At 44.6% G+C, this 25664-nt stretch overlaps 1 protein-coding gene across 2 annotated transcripts in view; it reads right to left on the reverse strand.

Annotated features, from left to right (window-relative positions):
* Positions 1–4320: 4320 nt before the first annotated feature.
* Positions 4321–25664, reverse strand: part of TJP3 (tight junction protein 3) — a 59667-nt gene continuing 38323 nt past the window's right edge. For both annotated transcript variants that reach the window (XM_039349496.1, XM_039349495.1), the window contains exons 6-20: positions 24799–24902; positions 21763–21925; positions 19193–19283; positions 17370–17425; positions 16291–16366; positions 16052–16208; positions 14851–14959; positions 13386–13605; positions 11801–12000; positions 10654–10749; positions 10237–10307; positions 8726–9037; positions 7222–7479; positions 6556–6608; positions 4321–5404 (exon numbers count right to left, since the gene is read on the reverse strand). In XM_039349496.1, the coding sequence (XP_039205430.1) occupies positions 5296–5404; positions 6556–6608; positions 7222–7479; positions 8726–9037; positions 10237–10307; positions 10654–10749; positions 11801–12000; positions 13386–13605; positions 14851–14959; positions 16052–16208; positions 16291–16366; positions 17370–17425; positions 19193–19283; positions 21763–21925; positions 24799–24902 (2075 nt within the window). In that variant the 3' untranslated portion in view covers positions 4321–5295. The remainder of the gene's footprint in view (positions 5405–6555; positions 6609–7221; positions 7480–8725; positions 9038–10236; positions 10308–10653; positions 10750–11800; positions 12001–13385; positions 13606–14850; positions 14960–16051; positions 16209–16290; positions 16367–17369; positions 17426–19192; positions 19284–21762; positions 21926–24798; positions 24903–25664) is intronic.

Genomic DNA, 25664 nt, shown 5'->3' on the forward strand with positions numbered 1-25664 from the left:
AGCTCAAAACCTCTTGAGTCACTGAAGCAGTTTATGTAGGTTTTGCGTGCGTGCAAACTGTGAGAAGACTATCTGAAGCAACACGACAACTGTTTTGAAATGCTGATTGGCATTGAGTTTTGCAACACACCTCACTCACTTTTTTTGCAAGCTTCTGTCCAGAGGCTCACTTCTCAAGGCTGTGTCTTTTAAAAAAAACAAAGGAACCTGCTGGTTCTTATAAGGGGGGGGGGAAGGAGAGAGAGAATCAGTTTGTAGAAAGAGAAAAGCTAGATTTGTCCAATATGCTTGATTAGGGACTCTTGGGTAATGTATATTCACTGCCTTAAGGTACTTATAAAAGTAATAAAAGCAGAATAAAAATCTAATACAGGTAAAAAAGATGTTGAGACTCTAGAAAGAGTACAGAGAAGAGCAACAAAGATGATTAGGGGACTGGAGGCTAAAACATATAAGGAACAGTTGCTAGAATTGGGTATGTCTAGTTTAATGAAGAGAAGGATGAGGGGGGATGTGATAGCAGTGTTCCAATATCTCAGGGGCTGCCCCAAAGAAGAGGGAGTCAAGCTATTCTCCAAAGCACCTGAAGGCAGGACAAGAAGCAACGGATGGAAACTAATCAAGGAGAGAAACAACCTAGAACTAAGGAGAAATTTCCTGACAGTGAGAACAATTAACCAGTGGAACAACCTGCCTCCAGAAGTGGTGAATGCTCCAACACTGGAGGTTTTTAAGAAGAGACTGGACAGCCATTTGTCTGAAATGTATAGGGTTTCCTGCCTGAGCAGGGGGTTGGACTAGGTGACCTCCAAAGTCCCTTCCAACTGTACTATTATTATTATTATTATTAATCCCCTACTTATAGCCATTTGTTTAGTGACTGAAGTTACAATGGAACTGAAAAAACTGATTTATGATCGTTTTTCACACTCGCAACCATTGCAGCATCCCCACGTGATCAAAATTTGGATTTTTTTTAAAAAAATAATATTTTATTAATTTTACATTTGAATATTTAAAAAGCAACGTGGTGACTGGGTTAATTGATAGTTCAATAACAAAATCTTTAGTGAAAATCTCAGGTTACAACATCAGATATTTCTTCTCTTTTTCCCTTAACATTTACTGTCTCGTATTCAAGCTAGTAGTACATTTCTAATTATATCAACTCAATAAAAACATCATTATTACATTTATCAGTAAATGTTTAGCTTATACATATCTTAATTACATTCCATCTTCCTAAACCAGTGGTTCTCAACCTTTCTAATGCCGTGACCCGATAATACAGGTCCCCATGTTGTGGTGACCCCCAAGTAGGTGTGGCCACCAATAAGAGGAAGTAGGACAGCTAGGGAAATGGGAAAAAAATGGCGGACAGCGTGGTTTGGCGACCCCCGTGAAATGGTCATTCGACCCCAAATGGGGTCCCGACCCACAGGTTGAGAACCACTGTCCTAAACAATTTGGATTCTTCTCTCATAGTTAAGGATGGCTGCCGTGTCCGGTGGGGTGTCATGTGATCACTTTTTGCAACTTTCTGACAAGCAAAGTCAATGGGGAAGGTAGACTCACTTAACAACCAGGTTACTAACTTAACTGCGGTGATTCGCTTAACAACCACACCAAGAAAGATTCAAGATGGGGCGAAACTTACTTAACTGTCTTGCTGAGCAGTGAAAATTTTGCACTTAGTTATGGTTGTAAGGTGAGGACTACCTGAAAATAAATAATGCAATCTGCATAATTGCCTGCACCTGGGTACTGTAGAGAAAGGGACTCAAACCATCTGGGATTTGTGGACTTCAATTCCCAGAATTCCTCAGCCATCTACGAAGTCCACAAGTCTTAAAGTTCCCAAGATTGAAGACCCCTGCATTGCCTAATTCTATATTACCACTTCTGCAGAGCTCCTGATCTTCAGAGCATAAGCCTAACATCCCCTAAAATTTAATTCGTCTGAGCTAAAATGTCAACCCTGACAAAGGGCGTCTTGCCAGCAATGATCACTTCCTGACATTATTTCAAGACTTTCTGTAGTCTTCTGCAATCCTGATGGGAGCAAAATTTTTAATACGGGTAATCCTCGACTTACGAGCACAAGTGAGCCCAACATTTATGTTGCTAAGCAAAACATTTGTTAAGTGCGTTTTGCCCCATTTTACAATGTTTCTTGCTTACAGATGTTAAGTCACGGGTCTTCAAACTTGGCCCTTTTATGACTTGTGGACTTCAACTCCCAGAATTCCTCAGCCAGTTTAAAAGGCCCCCTCATAAAAGGGCCAAGTCTGAAGGCCCCGGTGTTAAGTGAATCACCGCTGTTGTTAGTAACATGGTTGTTAAGTGAATCCTGCGTCCCCCATTGACTTTGCTTGTCAGACAGTCGCAAAAGGGGATCATGTGACTCTGGGATGCTGCAAACTGTCGTAAATACGACTTGGTTGCAAAGCATCTGAGGTTTGCTCATGTGACCAAGAGGATGCTGCAACGGTTGTGTGAAAAACGGTTATGTCTCTTTTTTTCAGTGACATAATTTTGAACGGTCACTAAATGAACTGTTGTAAGTCAAAGACTTATCTGTATATAAAACCCAAATTAGCAGTTCTGGACATTTTGACAGCTGGTTTTGCTATCACTGTTAAGCCATGCTGTCTCCTTTTTTTGTTACTAAAGTGAAATAATGACCAAGAGTATTACTAGAGATAATACTTGCATTGGGTTAATGAGTTTGAGGTTATAATTGTACTAAGATTATTCATCCTTCAGGGTTATATCAATGCCTTTTCTGTCTCCTTGACCAGCGTTTCTCCACTTTGGCAACTTGAAGATGCGTGGACTTCAACTCCCAGAATTCGGCTGGGGAATTCTGGGAATTGAAATCTATGCATCTTCCAAGTTGCCGAAGTTGAGAAACGCTCCCTCAAGACTGCCTGAACTGATCTGAGCATTTGCAAAAACCAAGTACTGTTCGTTGCCAGGATATTGCTTAAATTAACAAGGAGACCATAAAATACCTTGCTTTTTTCCCCCCTTCCAAACCAGCAAGTCGGTCAGCATCCCACGTTTTGTCTTCTTTTCGACATTACTAACCGAAAAAAAAAGATCCGTGCGACTTAGCTGAAAAGGAATGCTTTTAATACAAAAGGCATAAATGATGGAGGGCCAAGTCACGGCTCCTCCATCTTCACTCATCACATACGGAGAAGGTTGTCATGTACATTAAGGCAATATGTCAGATTCCCTCATCCTAAGCTGCTCCTTGTCAGCGGGCGCAGAAAAATACAATATGGGAGAGAAATCCCAAATGGATACAGATAAAAAAGTAATTAAGCGTGCTTAATACTCTTCCACATTTTTGATTAAAGAGGCAGAATTAAATCTCCCTGACCACCACATTGCAAGTTATAAAAGGGAGTTATAAAATTCTAGGGAACCAGAACAATAGCGGCCCTAATAAGGTTTATGTCAACTTCTGACAGTAATGCTCAGGCTCCATTACAGTAATAATTCAAGGACTATCTATACCAGTGGTGGCAAACCTATGGCACGGGTGCCACAGGCGGCACTCAGAGCCCTCTCTGTGGGCACACATGCCCTCACCCCAGTCCTAGGCCTTCAGCTGGGTTTTATAAAACCTTTTCGCTTTAGGCCTCTGCTGCCGTGTGCAAAAAAAAAAAAGTTCAATCAATCAATCAATCAATTTCAACTTCTCACGGGGAAAAAAAAGATCTTGCAAAGTTGGAATTGATTGATTGAACTTTTTAGTCCCACCCAGTCTGCCATTACCACCGCAGCCACGTGTGGCCCATTACCACGCAGCCAATGGGCCACACCCACTCAATGGGCCACACCCACTCAATGGGCCACACCCACCCGGCACCCAATGATGCATAAGTGGGTTTGGGGTTATAGTTTGGGCACTCGGTCTCTAAAAGGTTCGCCATCACTGATCTATACCATAAATGTGTAGCCTACCAATTGAACTTTTTTTTTTTTTTTAAAGCCAAATTGTGAATGATTTCAGATAGGACTGAAGAAGATTTTGGAGTTATATAATAGTAGAAATTGGCAATCTTGTGAGATTTCGGCCTTAATTTGCGGTCGCGCGAGATTATACAGCGACACATTAGGTCTGTAGTAAACGGTGAGGAAAGGGCTGTTGACCTTAATCATATTTTTGTTGTTGTTGTTGTTAATTACGAAGTCGTGTCCGACCCATCACGACCCCATGGACAACGTTCCTCCAGGTCTTCCTGTCCTCTACCATCTTCTGGAGTCCATTTAAATTCACGCCTACTGCTTCAGTGACTCCATCCAGCCACCTCATTCTCTGTCGTCCCCTTCTTCTATTGCCCTCAATCTTTCTCAGCATTAGGCCCTTCTCCAGTGAGAATTTAAAAATTTAAAATTTTTAAAAAGATAAAATTTAAATTTAAAAAGATAAAACATGGAGTGTGGTTTTTATCAGCAAAAATAGACCTCCAGTCGGGAGAGGCAACACGCAAGGTCTAGCTTTAAAATTCTTGAGACATGTGAATGGATGTAGGGCGGTTTCTTAAAAGCATCGTGCATGAAGTGAGAACACGAGGTGGAAGTTCTTAGCCTTGAAGAAGTTCTTACTTGAAGTATAAAAGTGGCCTAACAATGCTGTGTATCAGTATTTCTCCATCTTGGCAACTCAAAGATCTCTGTACTTCAACTCAAAGCCAGCTGGATTTGAAAGCTGGCTGGGGAATTCTGGGAATTGAAGTCCAGACATCTGCAAGTGGTTGAGCTTAAGAAACATCGATGTATATGTAGCTTGAAGGGCCTTATTCCTGTGAAATGGATCCAGAATGAAATAAAAAATGGTTGCAAATCCCTTCTGAGCCGTATTATGAGTTTGTTCAGAAGGCCGGTGGAAATCCTTTGACCTTGATCAAAGGGCAGAAGTAGCTTGAATGCACCAGATATCCAGCTTGAGATGAAACTGCCCAAAGAAAGGATGGTGGAGAGGATTAACTGAGGATCAAACTTCCATCCAAGGTGGCTTGCTCCACCTTGGCTGCTCTGGGGTGTCCACAACTTAAGGCAACAGGGTGAAAGAGAAAAGCAACATTTCCAGAACAAGCATACGAGGCAAAGCTGGTCACGAGGACTTCCGTGAGCTCAAAATCTTGCCAACCCCCCTATGTTTTTAGTGCCTCTATAGGAGCACAAAGGTCTTTGAAGAGTTCCACCAAAATTGGAATGACACGGACAGCTTTGCACGGCCACCCAAGAAAGTTGCAGGAGGCCACGTGGCTGTTGATGTGGTCACAGGTCTGTGGCAGGTCCCCAGTCATAACCATAGTCCTGGTCTGACTCAGAGTCGTAAGACTGCGCATGGGTGAACTTCTTCCGTAGCGCCTCATGTTCGTATTCCCTGACAAAGAGAGGGCAAAGTTGTAAATCAATGCACTGCGTAGATTTAGATATGCGTGTTAAATAGGCAGCATTAATAGAGGGATAGAATTAAGATCTCCTGAAGTAACAGTGCCACTTTACAAAGCCTTAGTATGACCACACTTGGAATACTGCATCCAGTTTTGGTCACCACATTATAAAAAAAGAGGTTGAGACTATGGAAAGAGTGCAGAGAAGAGCAACAAAGATGATCAGGGGGCTGGAGGCTAAAACATGAAGTACGGTTGCTGGAATTGGGGATGTCTAGTTTAATGAAGAGAAGGACGAGGGGAGACATGATAGCAGTCTTCCAGTATCTCAGGGGCTGCCCCAAAGGTGAGGGTGGTAAAACTGTTTTCCAAAGAACCAGAAGGCAGGACGGATGGAAATTAACCAAGGAGTGAAGCACCCCAGAACTAAGGAGAAATTTCTTGACATTTAGAACAATCAATGGAATGACTTGCCTCCATATTCTCGGTGATCCAGGTCACGGTTGACCCAAAGGTGCTTTTTCAAAAGGCAACTGGACTTTTGGCAACTAGTCCTCAAGGAAAAACAAAGTCCAGTTGCCGGATGAAATTGCCTCCAGAATTTGTGGGTGCTCCATCGCTGGAGGCTTTTCAGAAGAGATGGGACAACCATTTGTCTGAAATGGTATAGGGTTTCCTGCTTGAGCAGGGGGTTGGACTAGATGACCTCCAAGGTCCCTTCCAACTCTGTTATTCTGCTTTCTGCCTTCCTAATAGGCCTTGAGATATTTGACTGGAATTTGTCTCCTAGAGAATGCATATTACTTTTTCGAACACCAGGTTGCAAACTTACAATGTACTGGATGGGTTCACACAACATGTTTACCCCAGTTCGTCACCAATCGAATGAGATCAGCAATCTTGGTAACTCATTCTCACTTGCTGGATCAAAAGTCACTACACTTGCCTCATGAAATGATAGGGACATCTAGATTTTTCCAGGCAATATATCTCCTGCAGGAGTTGCATTGGTTATGTTCTTTCTGGATATAATTCAAACTCTATCACGTCTATGGACAGGCTGATTGCATTTTGACTCCAATTGCAGGGTTAAGGAAATTCTTCCCAACCCATCACAAAGCCTTAAATGAAAAGTTTATACCTGATGTCATAACTGCTGTGCCACTGTCCTTGGGGCTGGTGATCACTCTCATGCTATAAGAAAGAGAAAAATATATAGATATAATTGATATCCAGAATGTTGGCTCAAGTATTAAAAAGTGTTCCATTGGGGGGGGAGGGAGGAGGAAGAGGAGGAGAAGAAGGAGAAGGAGAAAGAAAGAAAGAAATAAAAGAAAGAAAGGAAGGAAAAAAGAAAGAAAGAAAGAAAGAAAGAAAGAAAGAAAGAAAGAAAGAAAGAAAGAAAGAAAGAAGGAAGGGGAAGGAAGGAAGGAAGAAAGGAAAAAAGGAAGAAAGAAAGAAAAAAAGAAAGAAAGGGAAGGAAGGAAAAAGAGAAGATGAAGAGAAGAAGAGGAGGAGGAAGAAAGAAGAAGAAGAAGAAGAAGAAAAAGAAGAAGAAGAAAAGAATTATTACATGTGTGCCATCCAATTTTGAGTGACAACAATCAATCAATGAAATTAGAATAAAATCAAAACTATTAAAGCCACAAACCATTTATGAAAATGTTGTCAACAAAACAGCAGGGATTTGTCTAGGTAGTTGCCAGATCAGTGCCTCGAAGGCAGAAAAATAAAGAGGGCTAACTAATATGCTGGACTACATCACCTTTAGGATCCCTTCCAAAGCCAGGCGGCTGACTCTCCTTACCACGTCAATGGGGTAGGCCAGAGCAGCTGCCACACGCTCATTCAACTCCCGATCCAGGCTTTGTTCTGCTGGCTCTGAAGAACGACTCAGAGCTGCCTCTTGATAGGGCTCGTCCAATTCCTGGTCCGTATAAGGTTCTCCTTCTGCGTCCGTTTCCTCATAATCACTGTTGGCCCGACTGTCACAAGTCAGGTCGCCCATACTGATGGCCGAGGTCTGGTTTAATATGTCCAGACTCTCCTCAGCTGAAGCATCCACCTGAAGAAAAAAGGAGTGGAAAATTACAGAGTAGAATGCAGATGGATATTTGGTGAAGGAAGGAGCTCGTACTAAACCAGATCTTGTAGAACAGGGATTCTCAATCCCCCAGGCCAGGGGTAGGCAACCTTGGCTCTTTTATGACTCGTGGACTTCAACTCCCAGAATTCCTGAGCCAGCATAGCTCAGCATGGAAACCTCTCCCTGTCCCCTCAGCATGGTTGGCTCAGGAATTCTGGGAGTTAAGTCCACGAGTCATAAAAGAGCCAAAGTATAGGGTTTCCTGCCTGAGCAGGGGGTTGGCCTAGAACAGGGGTAGGCAACCTTGGCTCTTTTATGACTCGTGGACTTCAACTCCCAGAATTCCTGAGCCAGCATGGCTCAGCATGGCCACCTCTCCCTTTCTCCTCAGTGTGGCTGGCTCAGGAATTCTGGGAGTTGAAGTCCATGAGTCATAAAAGAGCCAAGGTTGCCTACCCCTGCCCCAGGCCTTGGACTGGCACCGGTCCAAGGCCTGCTAGGAACCCGGCTGTGGAAGAGATCCAAGCCCCATCTGCACACGCACGGGATCCAGATAATGTGCGAAACCACCACGCCCTGATCTGTAGAAAAAAAAACTGCCCTTCACGGTACCGGTCCCTGGTGCCAAAAGTTGGGAATTGTTGTTGTAGAACAGTGTTTCCCAAACTTGACAATTTTAAGGCATGAGGACTTCAACTCCCAGAAATCCACAGCCAGCAACGCTGGCTGTGGAATTCTGGGAGTTGAAGTCCACATGCCTTAAAATTGTCAAGTTTGGGAAACACTGTTGTAGAAGACTGATTGGAACAGACTTTGTTTGGAAAATGACTCTTAGCTAAAATATTTTTCTGAGCCGCTTAGGAAGTTTCAGACAAGCTAATCAGAGAAGTCCAATAAAATCAAACGATTCATATCTCATATAAAAATAAAAAAAAATGAAAAGCAAAGTCTAAATAGAAGATAACAAATAACCTGGATTTCGTTTTGTAAAAAAAACAAACAACTACCTTTGGGCTAAAAAGCTAACCTATCGCAGAGCCAACAGATCTGGATGGCAATCCGGATTTTAAAGTTATATTACTGCAGCGTTCCACCTTCTGGAACTTTGTTAAGGTTCTTATGATTCCAGAGAGCACCAGGATGGGGAAAAGTTGATGGGGAACGTTGCCTGGCTGCCTACAAGCTAGGTTAAAATCTCACTCCCACTGGAATTGTGCTCACCCACCTGTTCTTCAGTCATCCAGACAGGACGGGCCTGCTGAATTTGGATAATCTCCTTCAGGGTCTGGTACCAGTTGTTGGACCCCCCGGCCAGGCTAATAGTGGCTGTGAAGAGGTGGCTGCAGTACTTCTGCATCTTGGCGGCCTGCGTGTAGAGGCGCCGCGAACTTTTCTTGGAATCTGGCGCCAGCCACTGCCGCATGGCCTTGATTCCTTGCCGGCTGTCCGGCTCACAAAAGACCACAATGGGGAAATACTGCACATAATTGAGACGTTCCACAGCGGCTGGCGTAATATCAAGCAATGCATGCTTATCCTGTTAAAAGGAGAAGTGAAGTGTCAGAACCACTTCATAATGCCTTGGCAAGGCCACACTTGGAATTCTTTATCCGGTTTTGATCGCCACGATGTTAAAAAAGATGTTGAGACTCTAGAACAGTGGTTCTCAACCTTTCTAATGCCGTGACCCCATAATACAGTTCCCCATGTTGTGGTGACCCCGAAGTGGGTGTGGCCACCAATAAGAGGGAGTAGGACAGCTAGGGAAATGGGAAAAAAATGGCGGACAGCGTGGTTTGGCGACCCCCATGAAATGGTCGTTCGACCCCAAATGGGGTCTCGACCCACAGGTTGAGAACCACTGCTCTAGAAAGAGTGCAGGGAAGAGCAACAAAGATGATCAGGGGACTGGAGGCTAAAACATATGAAGAATGTTTGCAGGAATTGGTTAATGTCTTGTCTAGGGAAAAGAAGGACTTGGGGGTGACATGATAGCAATCTTCCAAGGGCTGTCACAGACAAGGGAGAGGGTCAACCTTTCTCCAAAGCGCCTGAAGGCAGGACAAGAAGCAACGGATGGAAACTAATCAAGGAGAGAAGCAACCTAGAACAGTGATGGCGAACCTATGGCACGGGTGCCAGAGGCGGCACTCAGAGCCCTCTCTGTGGGCACACGCATCGTTGGCCCAGTCCTAGGCCTTCAGCTGGGTTTTATAAAACCTTTTCGCTTTAGGCCTCCGCCGCCATGTGAAAAAAAAAGGGGTTCAATCAATCAATTTCAACTTCTCACGGGGAAAAAAAAATCTTGCAAAGTTGGAATTGATTGATTGAACTTTTTAGTCCCACCCAGTCTGCCGTTACCACCGCAGCCACGCCCACCCAATGGGCCATGCCCACCCAATGGGCCACGCCCACCCAGCACTCGACGATGCATAAGTGGGTTTTGGGTTGCAGTTTGGGCACTCGGTCTCTAAAAGGTTCGCCATCACTGACCTAGAACTAAGGAGGAATTTCCTGACAGTGAAAACAATTAACCAGTGGAACAACTTGCCTCTAGCAATTCTAGGTGCTCCAACACTGGAGGCTTTTAAGAAGAGATTGGACAGCCATTTATCTGAAATGGTATGAAGTTTCCTGCTTGAGCAGGGGGTTGGACTAGATGACCTCCAAGGTCCCTGCCAACTCTGTTATTCTGATATTCTGTTGGAATGTCTGTACACCACGTCCTTTTCTCACCTGCTTTGCAACTTGCCAGACGGTGTCCAGTTTGATCACTTTGGACGATCCTCCTTCTCTGATAACACTCTCTAGAAAAAAACGAGAGAGGGAGAAAAGAGAGCTGATCTGAGAACACAGATAGTCCTTAACTTACGACTGTTCGTTTAGCAACCGATCAAAGTTATGAGGGTGCTCAATCAGTGACATAAAACCAGTCCTTACACTTACAGCCATTAGGGCTGAGGAATTTGGGGAGTTGAAGTCTGAAAGTGGGAGAAGACTTAAAAGCCATCTTAAAGTGGCCGAGTTTGAAAAAAAACACTGCATTCCGGGGGATTTCAAGGCACAGCTAGAGCACTGGAGAGTCCAAATGGGAGCTGAGATCCACCAGGTAGGAAATGCTGCGTGTCATCCCTGACGCCCAAGCCCGCTCACCTGCAATCTGAAATTGATCTGGCATCTCCGTGCTCAGCTTCTGCATGGCGATATCAGCAATGGGGCCCAGGATCACTACAGGACGCTTAAAAGTTGCTGCATGAGAAAAGACATCTTGTAAACCAAGTTTCTAGTCCACAAGAGATTAGGAGAAAGACATCAGAGGAAGTATTTTCTTCTTTCTTTTAGGGTTCGACGCCCTTCAAAAAACTCATTTGACGGCGCTTAAAGCAATGGAACATTTTCAGAGTTATGTGCGCAACTGAAAAAAGTAGTCAGGTAGTTTAGTGACCGTTTGAAATTACAACAGCACAGGCAAAAAAGTGACTTATAACCAGTTTTCACACCTTATGACTTTTACAGCATCCCCCATGGTTACATGATCAAAATGTGGGCACTTGGCAACTAGGATAACCATGGTGGCGCAGTGGTTAAGAGTGTAGCAGGCTACTTCTGCTGTCTGCTGGCTGCCTGCAGTTTGGCAGTTCGATTCTCACCGGCTCAAGATTGACTCAGCCTTCCATTCTTCCGAGGTCAGTAAAATGAGGACCAAGATTGTTGGGGGCAACAGGCTGAGTCTGTAAACTGCTTAGAGAGGGCTGTGAAGTGGTATATAGGTCTAAGTGCTATTGCTGTTGCTATTCTGAAGGCAAGCTGTTCCACGGGTTAATTGTTCTGCCTGGTAGGAAATTTCTCTCCTTGATTGGTTTCCATCCATTGCTTCTTGTTCTGACTTCAGGTGCTTTGGAGAATAGGTTGGCTCCCTCTTCTTTGGGGCAGCCCCTGAGATATTGGAACACTGCTATCATATTATATCCCTAGTCCTTCTCTTCATTAAACTAGACATGCCCAATCCCTGCAACTGTTCTTGGGAGAGTCATGTGATCATCTTCCAAGCTGGCTTCCAACAAGCAAAGTCAATGAGAGAAGCTGGGTTCACTTAACGAACGCGTGACTCACTTAACAAATGCAGCGATTCCCCCTACGTGTGCGAGAAAAACTCACAAAACAGGATGGGACTCGCTAAACAACTGCCGTGCGTTAGCAATGGAAATTTTCTGGTCCCAGTTCTGGTTGTTAATCAAGGGCTAGCTGCAACGAAAAGCCACATTGCTTTTCTCCTTTTGCTACTACTACAAGCACCTACCTTCCTTGAGTACGACCTTCTCGTATGGCGGGTAGTGGCCCTGCTTGGTGAGGGTAGAAAGATCTTCCCGGCTTTTACGCAGCATCCGTTTGGCTCCCCGCAAACCTCGAAGTTTCCAGAACTCTGCTCGAGCCCCTAAAACGCTGGAGGTCTTCGAGGTCGCTTTGAGAACCGATTCCAGACTGGCAAATTGTTCTGCCCTGGGGTCAAAAAAATAGATAGATTACATTGACAGACAGACAGAGATATGGATGCGATAGATAGATAGATAGATAGATAGATAGATAGATAGATAGATAGATAGATAGATAGATAGATAGATAGATAATTAAATATAAATATTAATATAAATATTAATATTAATATTGATAACAGAATAACAGAGTTGGAAGGGATGTTGACGGTCGTCTAGTCCAGGGCTTTTCAACCTTTTCACCCATTGTACCACTTTTAGGATATGGCAATATCCGAGTACCACCAGTCGCCTAGCAAGGGGTCAAAAACTTGATGACCAAAATAAAGGAAAAAAAATGAAGTACAGGTAGTCCTCGACTTACAACAGTTCGCTTAGTGACTGTTCGAAGTTACAATGGCATTGAAAAAAGTTGCCCCAAGCCACAGCTGAGCAAGACACCTGCCTGCCCGCCCGGCAGAGCTCTTCCTCCTGTCCGAGGTTTTCATTGTTGTGAGCATTTCTGTTGAGGATTGGCAGTGGGGGTGGGGTGGAGGTGTGTTTGGTTTTTATTCCCACCATGTGCTGGGTGGTTGCAGCAGGTTTTGGTCACTTCACATGACCCTGGGACACTGTGACCATCATAAATATGAATCAGTTGCCAAGAATCTGAATGTAAATCATAAAACCTTGGAGATTCTGCAACATTCCAGCTGATTGGCGCTTCTTCTGGGCTCAGCAGAAGCGCCAGGATCAGTGCTGCTTTCCAGCTGATTGGCGCTTCTTCAGGGTTCAGCAGAAGCACCAGGATCAGCGCTGAGCTCCAGCTGGTGCTTCTGCTGAACCCTGAAGAAGCACCAATCAGCTGGAAAGCAGCACTGATCCTGGCGCTTCTGCTGAGCCCAGAAGAAGCGCCAGCTGGAGCCTGGCACTGATCCTGGCACTGCCACTGAGCCCTGACAGCCCTGACAAGCTCAGGCTTGTGCGGTGCTGCCATCGTTTCAGCTCATTCCCCTCCCCCGCTACCACTTTTCTAGGATGGTCGCGTACCAACTGCTAGGTGCCAATGTACCACAGGTGGCACCCGTACCACTGGTTGAAAAGCCCTGGTCGAGTCCAAGAGTAGGCAATCTTGGCTCTTTCATGACTCGTGGACTTCAACTCCCAGAATTCCTGAGCCAGCCATGCTGAGGGGAAAGGGAGAAGTTTCCAAATTGAGCCATGCTGGCTCAGGAATTCTGGGAGTTGAAGTCCACGAGTCATAAAAGAGCCAAGGTTGCCTACCCCTGATCTAGTCCAACACCCTGCTCGAGCATGAGACCCTACGCCATTTTGGACAAATGACCGTCCAGTCTTTTTTAAAAAATCTTAAACAATCAAAAATCTTCCCCTGCAGAAAACATACGCTTCTACCTGCTCTGGTTTGGGATGATGCCCTTGTCCATCTCTTGAAGTTCCTTTCCCATCCGTAGAGCGAGCCAGCTTCCCATCCGGCCCCGATACATGGTGTCTATCACATGGAAGACTTCTCCCCGTGTGAAGCTCAGGGCGGAAGGCGTATCCTTCTCAAAATCAAAGTGGGTACGGATATAGAACGAATCGCCCAGGTTGGATTGGACCATCTTCTTGTAAACTAGGGAAAAGAGACCAATGGGAAGCCATCACTCCCCACTCAGCCCAGCCTACCTTACAGGGATACAGGGTTACATAGATTTAAACAAAGAGAAGAATTCTCCACATACTGTATGGCAGAGGTCCCCAACCTTTTGGGCACCAGGGACCGGTTACGTGGAGAGAGGCTTTTCCGCGGACCGGAGGGTGTGTGGTTTTGTGTGCTGCCTGCATCCAACGGATGGGGCTTTGCTTGTTTGTGCGGACCGGTTGCTGGCATGCCGTGACCCAGTACCAGTCCACGGACCGGGGGTTGGGGACCCTTGCTGTATGGAGATGCTGGCATTTGGAAATAGTAATATGGTACAGGTAGCAATTTTTTTTTAAAAGACATGTATCCATCTTTTCATCCATCCCTCTTTTTATCCATTCATCCATCTCTCTGGTTTTTCAGGGTCTTCAGATGCTTGTCTGGCCAGAGCATATTTGTGGGGCGGTTTCTCTTCGATAGAAGGTTTAAAAAAAGAATAACACAGAATAACAGAGTTGGAAGGGACCTTGGAGGTCTTCTAGTCCAACCCCTTGCTCGGGCAGGAGACCCTATACCATTTCAGACAAATGGCTGTCCTTTTCTTTAAAATCTTCAGTGATGGAGCAGCCACAACGTCTGGAGGCAGGTCGTTCCACTGGTTAATTGTTCTCACTGTCAGGAAATTCCTTAGTTGAACATCTTTTTTACCTCATGGCGACCAAAACTGGATGCAGTATTCCAGGTTTAAGGGTGTTAATTTGCCTATAATCACTTCCCCTAACACAGTGGTTCTCAACCTGTGGGTCGGGACCCCATTTGGGGTCGAACGACCATTTCACGGGGGTCGTCAAATAACGCAGTCCGCCATTTTTTCCCCCTTTTCCTTAGCTGTGCTACTCCCTTTTATTCTATTGGCTTTTGAAAGCCAATAGAATAGATTCTCTTGAATAGAGTCTGATTCTATTGGCTTTCAAAAGCCAATAGGAATTGTCCAGGCTGTCTCTGCCCTGCTGAGCCACCAAAAGTCCCATTCTGCAAACGGTGCTGCACCAGTTGAGTAGTCCTCGACTTACGACCGGTTGAGTAGTCCTCGACTTACGACCGGTTGGGGGTCGCGGCATTAAAAAGGTTGAGAACCATTGCCCTAACAGGAAACACACCCATACGATAAGAGGGAAAGGAAGGACATAAAATCTACCACTGAGGAGTAAATCAGGCAAGAGCCATGTTGCTTACTGTCCTGTTTGTTCTGAACGTGGAACGTCACTTCTTCCCCTGGGAGCAACTCCATCAAGTACCGCACAGCGTCCTCGCGAGTCAAGTTGTGGAAGGGCTTCTCGTTCACCTGCCAAGAGAAAGGGGGGAAAGGGGGGTTGGCCAGCACTGCCCACCTCGCTTGCCCATGCCCATCTTTATTGATCTTATTATTTGAGGTACATTGCCTCGCTTCAGGAAATCAAGGTGGCAGGCAGAGATGAGGTCCACAAACCTTAAAGTGGGTGGCCAAGGTTGAGAAATTCTGGTCTCATCTGTAACTACGTTTTATTGATTGATTGATTTGTATCCAACCTTTATTATTTTTATTGGAGCGGTGCTGTGGCTCAGCGGGTAAGGCACTGGGCTTGTTGTTGGCTGGAAAAGCCGACAGCCCAGGTTTGAGACCCAAGCCCCACGAGACAGGGTGAGCTCCCGCCACCCGAGCCGTTTGAAAGCACTGCCTACTAGAGTCGGCAACATTACCGGAGTAAAATCCGCAGGGACGCCTTTCCCTTTTGTTATTTTTACAAATAACTAGAGGTGGGCGAACATATCCAACACATCTTCCTCCTCCTATTTTTCCCACAACAACCACCCTGTGAGGTGGGTTGGCTGCCCAAGGTCACCCAGCTGACTTCAAGCCTAAGGCAGGTCTCCTGGCGATTGGCCCAAAGTCACCCAGCTGGCTTTTATGGCTAAGGCGGGACTTGAACTCAAAGTCTCCTGATGATTGGCCCAAAGTCACCCAGATGGCTTTTATGGCTAAGGCGGGACTTGAACTCACCATCTCCTGGCGATTGGCCCAAAGTCACCCAGCTTGCTTTTATGGCTAACGCGGGACTAGAACTCACCATCTTCTGGCGATTGGCCCAGCTGGCTTTTATGACTAAGGCAGGACTAGAACTCACCGTCTCCTGGCGATCGACCCAGAGTCTCCCAGCTGTCTTTTATCACTAAGGTGGGGCTTGAACTCAGTTTCCTGATGATGGGCCCAAAGTCACCGAGCTGGCTTTTAGGGTTAAGGCAGGCCTAGAACTCAGAGTCTAGTGCATCACCCATAAGACCAAACTGACTCCCTACACTTTCCTCCCATTACTTATAGTCTTCTCCTTTGGAGCCAGTAACCATCCTGCACATAACCGAGATTCCAGATCCACCAAGATCCAAGATGGTTCATTACCTGAAGGATCTGGTTGCCTTCTTGGAGGCCTTGAATCTCAGCCGGGCTGCCCTCCTGCACGCCAGCCACAAATATCCCGACGTCATTCCCACCTGCCAGACGGAGGCCGATGCTCTTGGCTTTGACAAAACGCACCACCTTCGAATCGGGGCTGTACCTGCAAAAGGTACAGGGTTCACATCCAGGCTCTCTGTCCAGAGGCTGCCGTCCAAAATACAGTCTGCCATTGCGGAACTTACCCTGAAATCCCATCATTTTGCAGGATGGAATTATTCCCTCGGAAATTGTACTCGTTGGTGGGGGATTCCTCGGGATCTAGAAGGGAGTAGAAAGAACCCATGGAATTATTTACTCATCGTATGGCACATTCACCTCACATTTCGATAAGAACACAAGAGAGAAAAATATGAAATCTAAAATGCAGGCAGTCCTCGACTTACAACAGTTGATTTAGTGACCGTTCAAAGTTACCACGGCACTGAGAAAAGTGACTTAGGGCCATTTTTCACACTTATGACCGTTGCAGCATCCCCACGGTCACGTGATCAAAATTCAGACGCTTGGCAACTGACCCATATTTATGACGGTTGCAGCGTCCCGGGGTCATGTGATCCCTTTATGTGATCTTCTGACAAGCAAAGTCAATGGGGAAGCCAGATCCACTTAACAACCGTGTTACTAACTTAAGACCTGCGGTGAGTCACTTAATAACTGTGGGGAAAAAGGTTGTAAAATGAGGCAAAAGTCACTTTTTTCAGTGCCACTGAACGGTCACTAAATGGACGGTTGTAAGTCGAGGACGGCCTGTATAATACAGCAGAATAAGACAGCAGAAGAGAAGAGAAAGAACAGGAGAAAATCACAAGCTACAAAGACCCGCAAGTAGAACAAGTGTGCCAAAAGAAAGCAACAATAGTGCAGATAGCAATAGGCGCCTTGAGTGCAATTCCAAAATATCTGGATGCATCACCTGAACACCATCGGCATTGACAAAATCCCCATCGGTCAATGGCAAAAGGCAGCTTTACTTGAATCAGCTTACATTCTGCGACGATACTTTCAACACTATCAAACGACAACATCTGCCTATCCCTGGTTCTTGGGAAGGACTCAAAGAGTGGACAAAAATGGCAAATCTAATCTAAACATCTTACTGAATGCTTACTGTGCAATCAACCATAATAGTAAAAATAATAGTGACGATGATGATGATGATGTTTGTATTTGCAACTGATCCCAGAAGTGATTTTTTTCTCCCTCAAGAGACATTGCTCATTATCATTGACCTTACAAGAGAAGCTAAGTTCAAGGCACTTACTAGAAACTGGTGGTGAAGTCAACTCTTCCACTGCTGTCTCTTGTCTGCTGTAATCCCTGTTTGATCCGGCCAGGTGGGTGGGATGGGAGAAGAAGACAAAACCCAGAATGATAATTTGAGGGAAACAACAATATCTCAAAGCTCTCCAGGATATTTTTTTTGCAATCATTATTTAAAGCAAGTGTCTCCAACACACTTTTAAGACTTGTGGACTTCAACTCCCAGAATTGCCCTGCCAGTTGAAGTCCACAAGTCTTACAGTTGCCAAGGTTGGAGACCCCTGACTTAAAAGTTCAGTTATGACTATGACATATTTGTTTCCTGTTTTGCAGCCTCAGTGTCATGTATCAACACAAAGAAAGTTAGAATTAGAGCAGAATTAAATCCAAAACAACCCAAACAATCTAAGATAGAAAAAATCACCACTTAAGAGGGGAACAAATAAAAGAATAATACATTTGACAAATCTAGGTTCACTCACAATGAGAGCCAAAAACTTGAAGAGACAATAAGCAAAAAAAAAAGGAGGGGGGGAGGTAAGTATTATCCAATTATGATAATTAAACAGTGATCTTACTACTGTATATCTTACTGGGCGAAAAAGCCATACAGATAGATTAAAAGAACTGCTCACGCAATAAATTATTTTACAAAATATAGCAGCATGCCCAATCAGTGCTATATAAATTGAGTGAGTGAGTGAGTGAATGAATGAATACATTCAGGAAGTTATCTCAGTAGAAACAGGGCAACTATTTCCCCCTTTTAAGCTGAGCTATTAAAGTCCCTGATTTGTGGTAACTTAAACGTATTATTCTTCTTGTACATAATAAGGTTTGTCCAAGATATAACGGATTTAAGGGCTATAGAGGTAGTCCTCAATTTACAACTTTAATTGAGCCTGGAATTACAGTTGTAACTCATTGCAGATGTAGGTCAAGGAATCATGTGACTGGATCCAATCTTTCAATATTTTTTTGTGACGGTCATTAAGCAAGTGCCACAGTTGTTAAACAAATACATTTTACCCAGTGGGTGTTTTGGGGAAAACTGGAAACGGGAAGTAAATGCTGGAAATGGGCCAAAAACATCAATAATTGTGATTTTTGCAAACAGCTGTAAAGGTGAGCTAGTTGCCCAGCACCCAAAATGTGATTACATCACTGTAGTGTCTCTCTCTCTCTCTCTCTCTCTCTCTGTGTGTGTGTGTGTGTGTGTGTGTGTGTGTGTGTGTCATCATAACCGCCATAAGTAGCTGTTGGGTGGTCCATTGTAACTTCAAATATTCATTATGCGATCAGTCATGCTTAGGTCTTGCCCTTAACTTTTCCATCACCCTGGTTATCAATTTGCTCCTAATACTGTGGTTGGAGAATGTAAGCAACATAGTGGCCTAGTGGTAAAGACACTTGCTTCCCGCTCGGAAGGTTGAGAGTTTAATCCTGGGTAGCAGCAGATGTTTCTCTATCAGGGCAGGGGGAAAAAATTGCTGTGAACTCAGTACGGCATCAGGAAGAGCATCCTTCAGTAAATGCTCAGCTCCGTCCAGTTGCTCCAACTCTACTCCAAATTAAGGGTTAAATTTTTTTTAGATCAACCAGGTTACTGCCACCTAGTTGGAGAGGCTAGTTTTAAAATCCGGACAGTGGAAAAATGCTGTGCTTAGGACCACCTGACCTGGGCTGTTAGAATTCAAATGACCACTAGATGGCAGCAAAGAGACCCTAAAATCTCTAATTCTGTTATCATTTTATCTGGATTATTTTTGCAAGCCATTTATGCTGAGAACAGCAACCAACTAAGGCTTAAGGGGAGATTCCTACCAGGGAGGATCTCTTGTCGGAGATTGAGGAGAGTGTGGTGTACTTCCCACAGGAGGGGGAGGCGAGATGTCTGAGCCAAGATCAGATATATCTAAAAAAACAGAAAAGTAACTAGAATTATACAAGGCAGACACTTTGTTCTGATTAGCATTCTCCTACTTAGAAACAGACGAATCTGACAAATTTGTACAAAGCCCAAAGTCATTGTATGATTTGTGTTCACAAACCATGATTTATGACAATATTGTATGTAAACCATCATGGCCATCCATTACGGCCACTACAATAAGCTATGTTTTAAATACATCATTAGTCTGACACTTAAATTTAGCAAAAATCTGTTTGGTTACATTTCTGAATTAAACTGCAGAATGTGGAGAAAACCCTTTTTAAAAAGTCCATTTAAATGCAGGTCAAGACAAGGGAGGGAGGGAGGCAAAGAGAGAGAGAGAGAGAGAGAGAGGTTTAAAACACATAGAATGCAAGAATTAAGGAAATAGAGCATATAAACTCAGAGCAATTAGAAGTTGTCTCTTCATAAAGATAATCAGCATCTTAGAGCAGAGGCCTCTTAACCTTTTAGGCACCAGAGACAGTTCTGTGGAGAAATTTTTTTCCGTGGACCTGAGGGGATGTGGTTTCATGTGCTGCCTGCATCCAGCAGATGGGGCTTCACTTATTTGCATGGCCCGGTTGCTGGTATGCCACAGCTCCGGTGCTGGTCCATACACCGGTGGTTGAGAACCTTTGTCTTACAGAAAATACTCCCCTCACATAGCAGGAATCCAAGAAAATTGGGGAAAACATTCTCTTAATAAAAGGAGTTTTGCCTGCTGCTTGGAAATTCTGTGTTTGCAAAACACTGTTTACCTTAACTATTAATTATTGCAGAATAAATCACTATTAGAGGGGTCATTTAACACAGGGGTCTTCAAACTTGGCCCTTTTATGACTTGTGGACTTCAACTCCCAGAATTCCTTAGCCAGGCACGTGTGCCTGGCTGAGGAATTCTGGGAGTTGAAGTCTACAAGTCATAAAAGGGCCACGTTTGAAGACCCCTGACTTAACACGTTTAAATAAAGCTTGGTGTAAAGATCACATTAGCTCGGTTCAGAATACAGTAATGTATATCACTAACAAAGCACACTTTGACTCAGTGTGTCGTGTGAACTTTGTCAGTGAATTCTTGAGGACTGCTGGGTGGCTTGCTGATTGCCACTCTGGCCTGATGTGTGTGTCAAATGAGATATAGCATTTCTTCAAGATTTCTGGCTTATTTTTAGTTTCTTTGGGGGCTCTGTGTACAGGTAGTCCTTGACTTTATGACCACAATTGGGCCCAAAATTTCTGATGCTAAGTGAGACAGTTGTTAAAATCATTAAGTACTACTGCAGTGTCACTTAGCAACAGCAATAGTACTTAGACTTATATACCACTTCATAGTGCTTTACCGCCTTTTCTAAGCCAGAGATCACCAATCTTTCTTGATTGGTGAATCAGAGGGAAAGGGAAGGGGAGGCATTTTATGGGGCCGCGAGTATGCGCATGATGCAAACGGGGCAGGGCTAGCGCTTGCATGATATTCGCTAGCACTGCCCTGTTCTTATGCACAGCGCCCTGTTTCTGCCCCCTGAGGTGCGGCATTGGCCCATTTTTGCACAGTGCAGTGGCATCCCATTTTTGCACCCGTGATGCAGCAGCAGCCCATTTTTGCGTCCCATGGCACAGTGGCATCCCATTTTTGTGGCCCGTGGCACAGCAGTGTCCCATTTTCATTCCCTGCAGTGCGGTGTCGGCCTGTTTTTGTGTCCCGAGGCGCGGCATTGGCCCGTTTTTGCATCCTGAGGTACGGCGGCATCCTGTTTTCACATGGCACGGCATCCTGTTTTCGCGTCCCACGGCTGAGGCGCCGACCTGTCCCGCGGCTTGGTGGACAGCAGCGCACGGCCCACTATCAGGCTGTGGCCCACAGGTTGGGGACTCCTGCTCTAAGCAGTTTACAGAGTCAACATATTGTCCTCAACAATCTGGGTCCTCATTTTACCGACTTCGGAAGGATGGAAAGCTGAGTCAATCTCAAGCCAGTCAGGATCGAACACCTGGCAGTGGGCAGAGTTAGCCTGCAATACTTCATTCTAAGCACTGCGCCACCACTTAGCAACTGCTTTCGTTAACACGTAAGTTGCCAGTCCCAATTGTGGTTGCCTATACACTAATCCATCTCTATCTTCATCCACTTCCCTATAGGTATGATCTTAAGAGCCATGGTGACTCAGTGGTTAGAATGCAATTATTGCAGGCTAATTCTGCCGATTGCCAGCAGTTCGATTCTGACTGGGTCATGGTTGACTCAGCCTTCCATCCTTCCGAGGTTGGTAAAATGAGGTCCCAGATTGTTGGAGACAATATGCTGACTCTGTATATCGCCTATAGACGGATATAAAGCACTATGAAGTGGTATATAAGTCTAAGTTCTATTGCTATTGCTATCTCAGCAACCTCAGGATCCACTTCCATTTTCTCCACCTCTTCTTCCCCACCCCAGTTTTTCTCCAGAGTCCCCCCTCACCGTCCAGGTGGGAACTTTCCGTATCGCTGTCTCTCACTTGAGGGATGTTGACCAAGAATTGGCTATTATCACGTAAAACGAGTAAGGTAAGTTTTCCCTCAGACTGTTCGATCAGCTGCCGTGTCTCTTCCAAAGACATATTTTTGCTGACAACGCCATTGATCTAGATAAGAGATGAAGAGAGGAGTCAGGGCCAATTAATGTTTTCTTTGCTCAAAACCTTATCCCAGCCTTATGTCAGGCAGCACAATGCTGATGAGCCATAGTGGCGCAGTGGTTAGAATTCAGTATTGCAGGCTAACTCTGCCCATTGCCAGCAGTTCGATCCTCACTGGCTCAAGGTTGACTCAGCCTTCCATCCTTCCAAGGTCGGTAAAATGAGGGCCCAGATTATCTGACTCTATGTTTAGATAGTGCTGTAAAATATTATAAAGCGATATATAAGTCTAAGTGCTATTGCTAAGCAATGTTTTGGCTGAGAGGCTCATTTTATTTTTTGTGTAGCAGTGTGGAAGAGGAGTGATGAAAACAAGGATGGGGGGGGGGGAAATCCAGTGAAGGCTACAAGTTCCCCATCTTTATTCAACGTCTTCTGCAATTCATTGTTTTCTAAAAGGGTTTTGATTTTTGCCAAATGCTCACTTGCAAAATAACAGGAAGAGGAGAGGAGGAGGAGGAGGAGAAGGAGGAGGAGGAGGAGGGAGAATTCTGGGAGCTGAAGTCCACAAATCTTAAAGTTGCCAAGATTGGACACCTCTGATGTATACAATGCTCTTATCTCTTATTTATCCCACCACAACTCTGTGAGGTGGGTTGGGCTGAGAGAGAGGGACTGGCCTAAAGTCACCTAGTGGGCTTCCACAATTAATGGAGAACTAGAACTCCCGGTTTCTAAACTAGCACCTTCATATAGATAAGGAACGGTTGCTAGAATTGGGTATGTCTAGTTTAACGAAGAGAAGGACAAGGGGGGACATGATAGCAGTATTCCAATATCTCAGGGGCTGCCCCAAAGAAGAGGGAATCAAGCTATTTTCCAAAGCACCTGAAGACAGGACAAGAAGCAACGGGTGGAAACTAATCAAGGAGAGAAGCAACCTAGAACTAAGGAGAAACTTCCTGACAGTGAGAACAATTAATCAGTGGAACAGCTTGCCTCCAGAAGCAGTAAATGCTCCAACACTGGAAGTTTTTAAGAAGAGACTGGACAGCCATTTGTCCGAAATGGTGTAGAGTTTCCTGCCCGAGCAGGGGGTTGGACAGGATGACCTCCAAGGTCCCTTCCAACTTTACTACTACTATTATTATTATTATCGCTGCACCAAATTGTTTTTCGCATGGTCCCCACAGGTGGCTGGAAATTCTACCCAGGCAATTAAAGAAGGTGGCAGAGGAAGATGTGACCACTTTCCCTTTCACTCCTTCCCTTTCAATTCTATATGGTTATCTGTTTATTTCTTTATATTAATCGTGGCTGAGGGTCCCTTTTCTTTTGGCTAAGTAGCCCCTTAACTGGTGATGCGAATGAAGTGACCGCTCCCTCTGTTCTGCATCATGCCTCAAAACTTTAAGAGGCAATTGTTCAGATGGGCAACTATAAAAATCAAATAAATGAATAAAAAAATAAAATAAAACTTTAAAGATCTCCTATTTGTCCATTATGGTGAGGCTGCCTAACAACTGGGATGGGATGGGATGGGATGGGATGGGATGGGATAGGATAGGATAGGATAAGACAAGACAGGACAGGATAGGACAGGACAGAGTAGAACAGAGTAGAGTAGAGTAGAGTAGAGTAGAGTAGAGTAGAGTAGAGTAGAGTAGAATAGAATAAATAGAATTAAATAATAAATAAATAAACTTTATTGTCATTATATGTATACACAGTATACACATACAACGAAATTTACGTGACACCCAAAGATCAGGTCCCACACATATAATCCCCAAACACACTCCCACCCACCACAATTCCCCACCCCTAAAACCACCCAAACATCCACCCAACAGACCAAGTAATACTGTCCAACAGTTCACTGATGGTGGCCCTTTAGTTCAGTATTAAGTGCAATTATAGCTCTGGGATAAAAACTATTCAGAAAACGTGTGGTCCGAGTTTTAAATGTTCTATATCTTCTGCCAGAAGGCAACAGTCCAAAAAGATTGTAAGCAGGACGGGAAGAGTCTCTGAGAATGTTAAGCAACTTCCTCAAACAGCGAGATTCAAAGATGTTGTCCAGAACCGAACAGGACAGGACAGGATAGGATAGGATAGGCCAGAACAGGACAGAACAGAACAGGATAGGATAAGACAGGACAGAGTAGAACAGAACAGAACAGAACAGAACAGAATAGAATAGAATAGAATAGCAGGGGTGTCAAACTGCCGGCCCATGGGCCGGATGCATCATGGCGAAACTGCGCCCACCCCATTGCCGGCAATGGAAAGAAATCATGATACGACGTTGCGAGTTTTGACACCCCTGCCCCATAGCATTTCAGACAAAAGGCTAGCCAATCTTTTTTAAAAAACCTCCAGTGACTTAGCACCCACAACTTCTAGAGGGAAGTCATTCCATTGATTAATTGTTCTAACTATCAGGAAATTTCTCCTTAGTTCTAGGCTGCTTCTCTCCTTGATTAGTTTCCATCCGTTGCTTCTTCTCTTGCTTTCAGGTGTTTTGGAGAAGAGCTTGACTCCCTCTTCTTTGGGGCAGCCCCTGAAATACTGGAAGACTGCTATCCTGAAACTCCTAGTCTTTCTTTTCATTAAACTAGAAATACCCAATTCCAGCAACCGTTCTTTATATGTTTTAGTCTTCCGTCCTCTAACCATCTTTGTTGCTCTTTTCTGCACTCCTTCTAGAGTCTCAATATCTTTTTTTTTTTTTTTATGATGGCAACCATATAACATTTTAGGGCCATATTTGCTTTTTCAGGGGCACGGCTGGAGTCTATTCTCAGAAATCACAGCAATATAAACAGGTATATCCAGACCATGAGCTATTGTGATAATAGCAACCTTTCCCGACTCACCTTGAGGATAAGGTCCCCTTCCTGTAGGGAATTATCCTTGGCTGCCAATCCTGTCTCAGTGATGTGTTTGATGAAAATCTGGCTCCCCAGCTTCAGTCCGTATTCTTGGGGTTTCAGGAAGGAAAATTTTTAGAGGGTCAGTTAGCAAAATGAACATTGTTCCCATTCATAAAATCGTTCTAGCAATGGGAGGGTACAGTTATTATAGCAGGGGTTCTCAACCTTGGCAACTTGAAGACTTGTGGACTTCAACTCCCAGAATTCCTCAGCCAGCAAAGCTTGTTATTTGTGTAAGGCAGTGGTTCTCAACCTGTGGGTCAGGACCCCATTTGGGGTCGAATGACCATTTCACGGGGGTCGCCAAACAACGCAGTCCGCCATTTTTTTTTCACCTTTTCCTTAGCTGTGCTACTCCCTTTTATTCTATTGGCTTTTGAAAGCCAATAGAATAGACTCTCTTGAATAGAGTCTAATTCTATTGGCTTTCAAAAGCCAATAGGAATTGTCCAGGCTGTCTCTGCCCTGCTGAGCCTGCCAAAAGTCCCATTCTGCAAATGGTGCTGCACCAGTTCAGTAGTCCTCGACTTACGACCGGTTGAGTAGTCCTCGACTTACGACCGGTTGGGGGTCGCGGCATTAAAAAGGTTGAGAACCACTGGGTTAGTTAGAAAAACGAAACCTCTCCAGTTCTGCAGATGTTTGTTGAAACACAGATGTATGGAAACTTTTTGAGGACATTCTAACTGTGGGGAAGAAGATAACAGAAGGTTCTCAAACAACGAGAAGGTGTTCACATGAACTACATGGACATCTGGGAGGCTTGGCTGGTAATGTCATTATATGCTTTGGTTAGATATTAGGATAGA

Source organism: Crotalus tigris, unplaced genomic scaffold, assembly GCF_016545835.1.
Source record: "Crotalus tigris isolate CLP2741 ecotype Arizona unplaced genomic scaffold, ASM1654583v1 scf7180000018278.843604, whole genome shotgun sequence".
Classification (NCBI taxonomy): domain Eukaryota; kingdom Metazoa; phylum Chordata; class Lepidosauria; order Squamata; family Viperidae; genus Crotalus; species Crotalus tigris.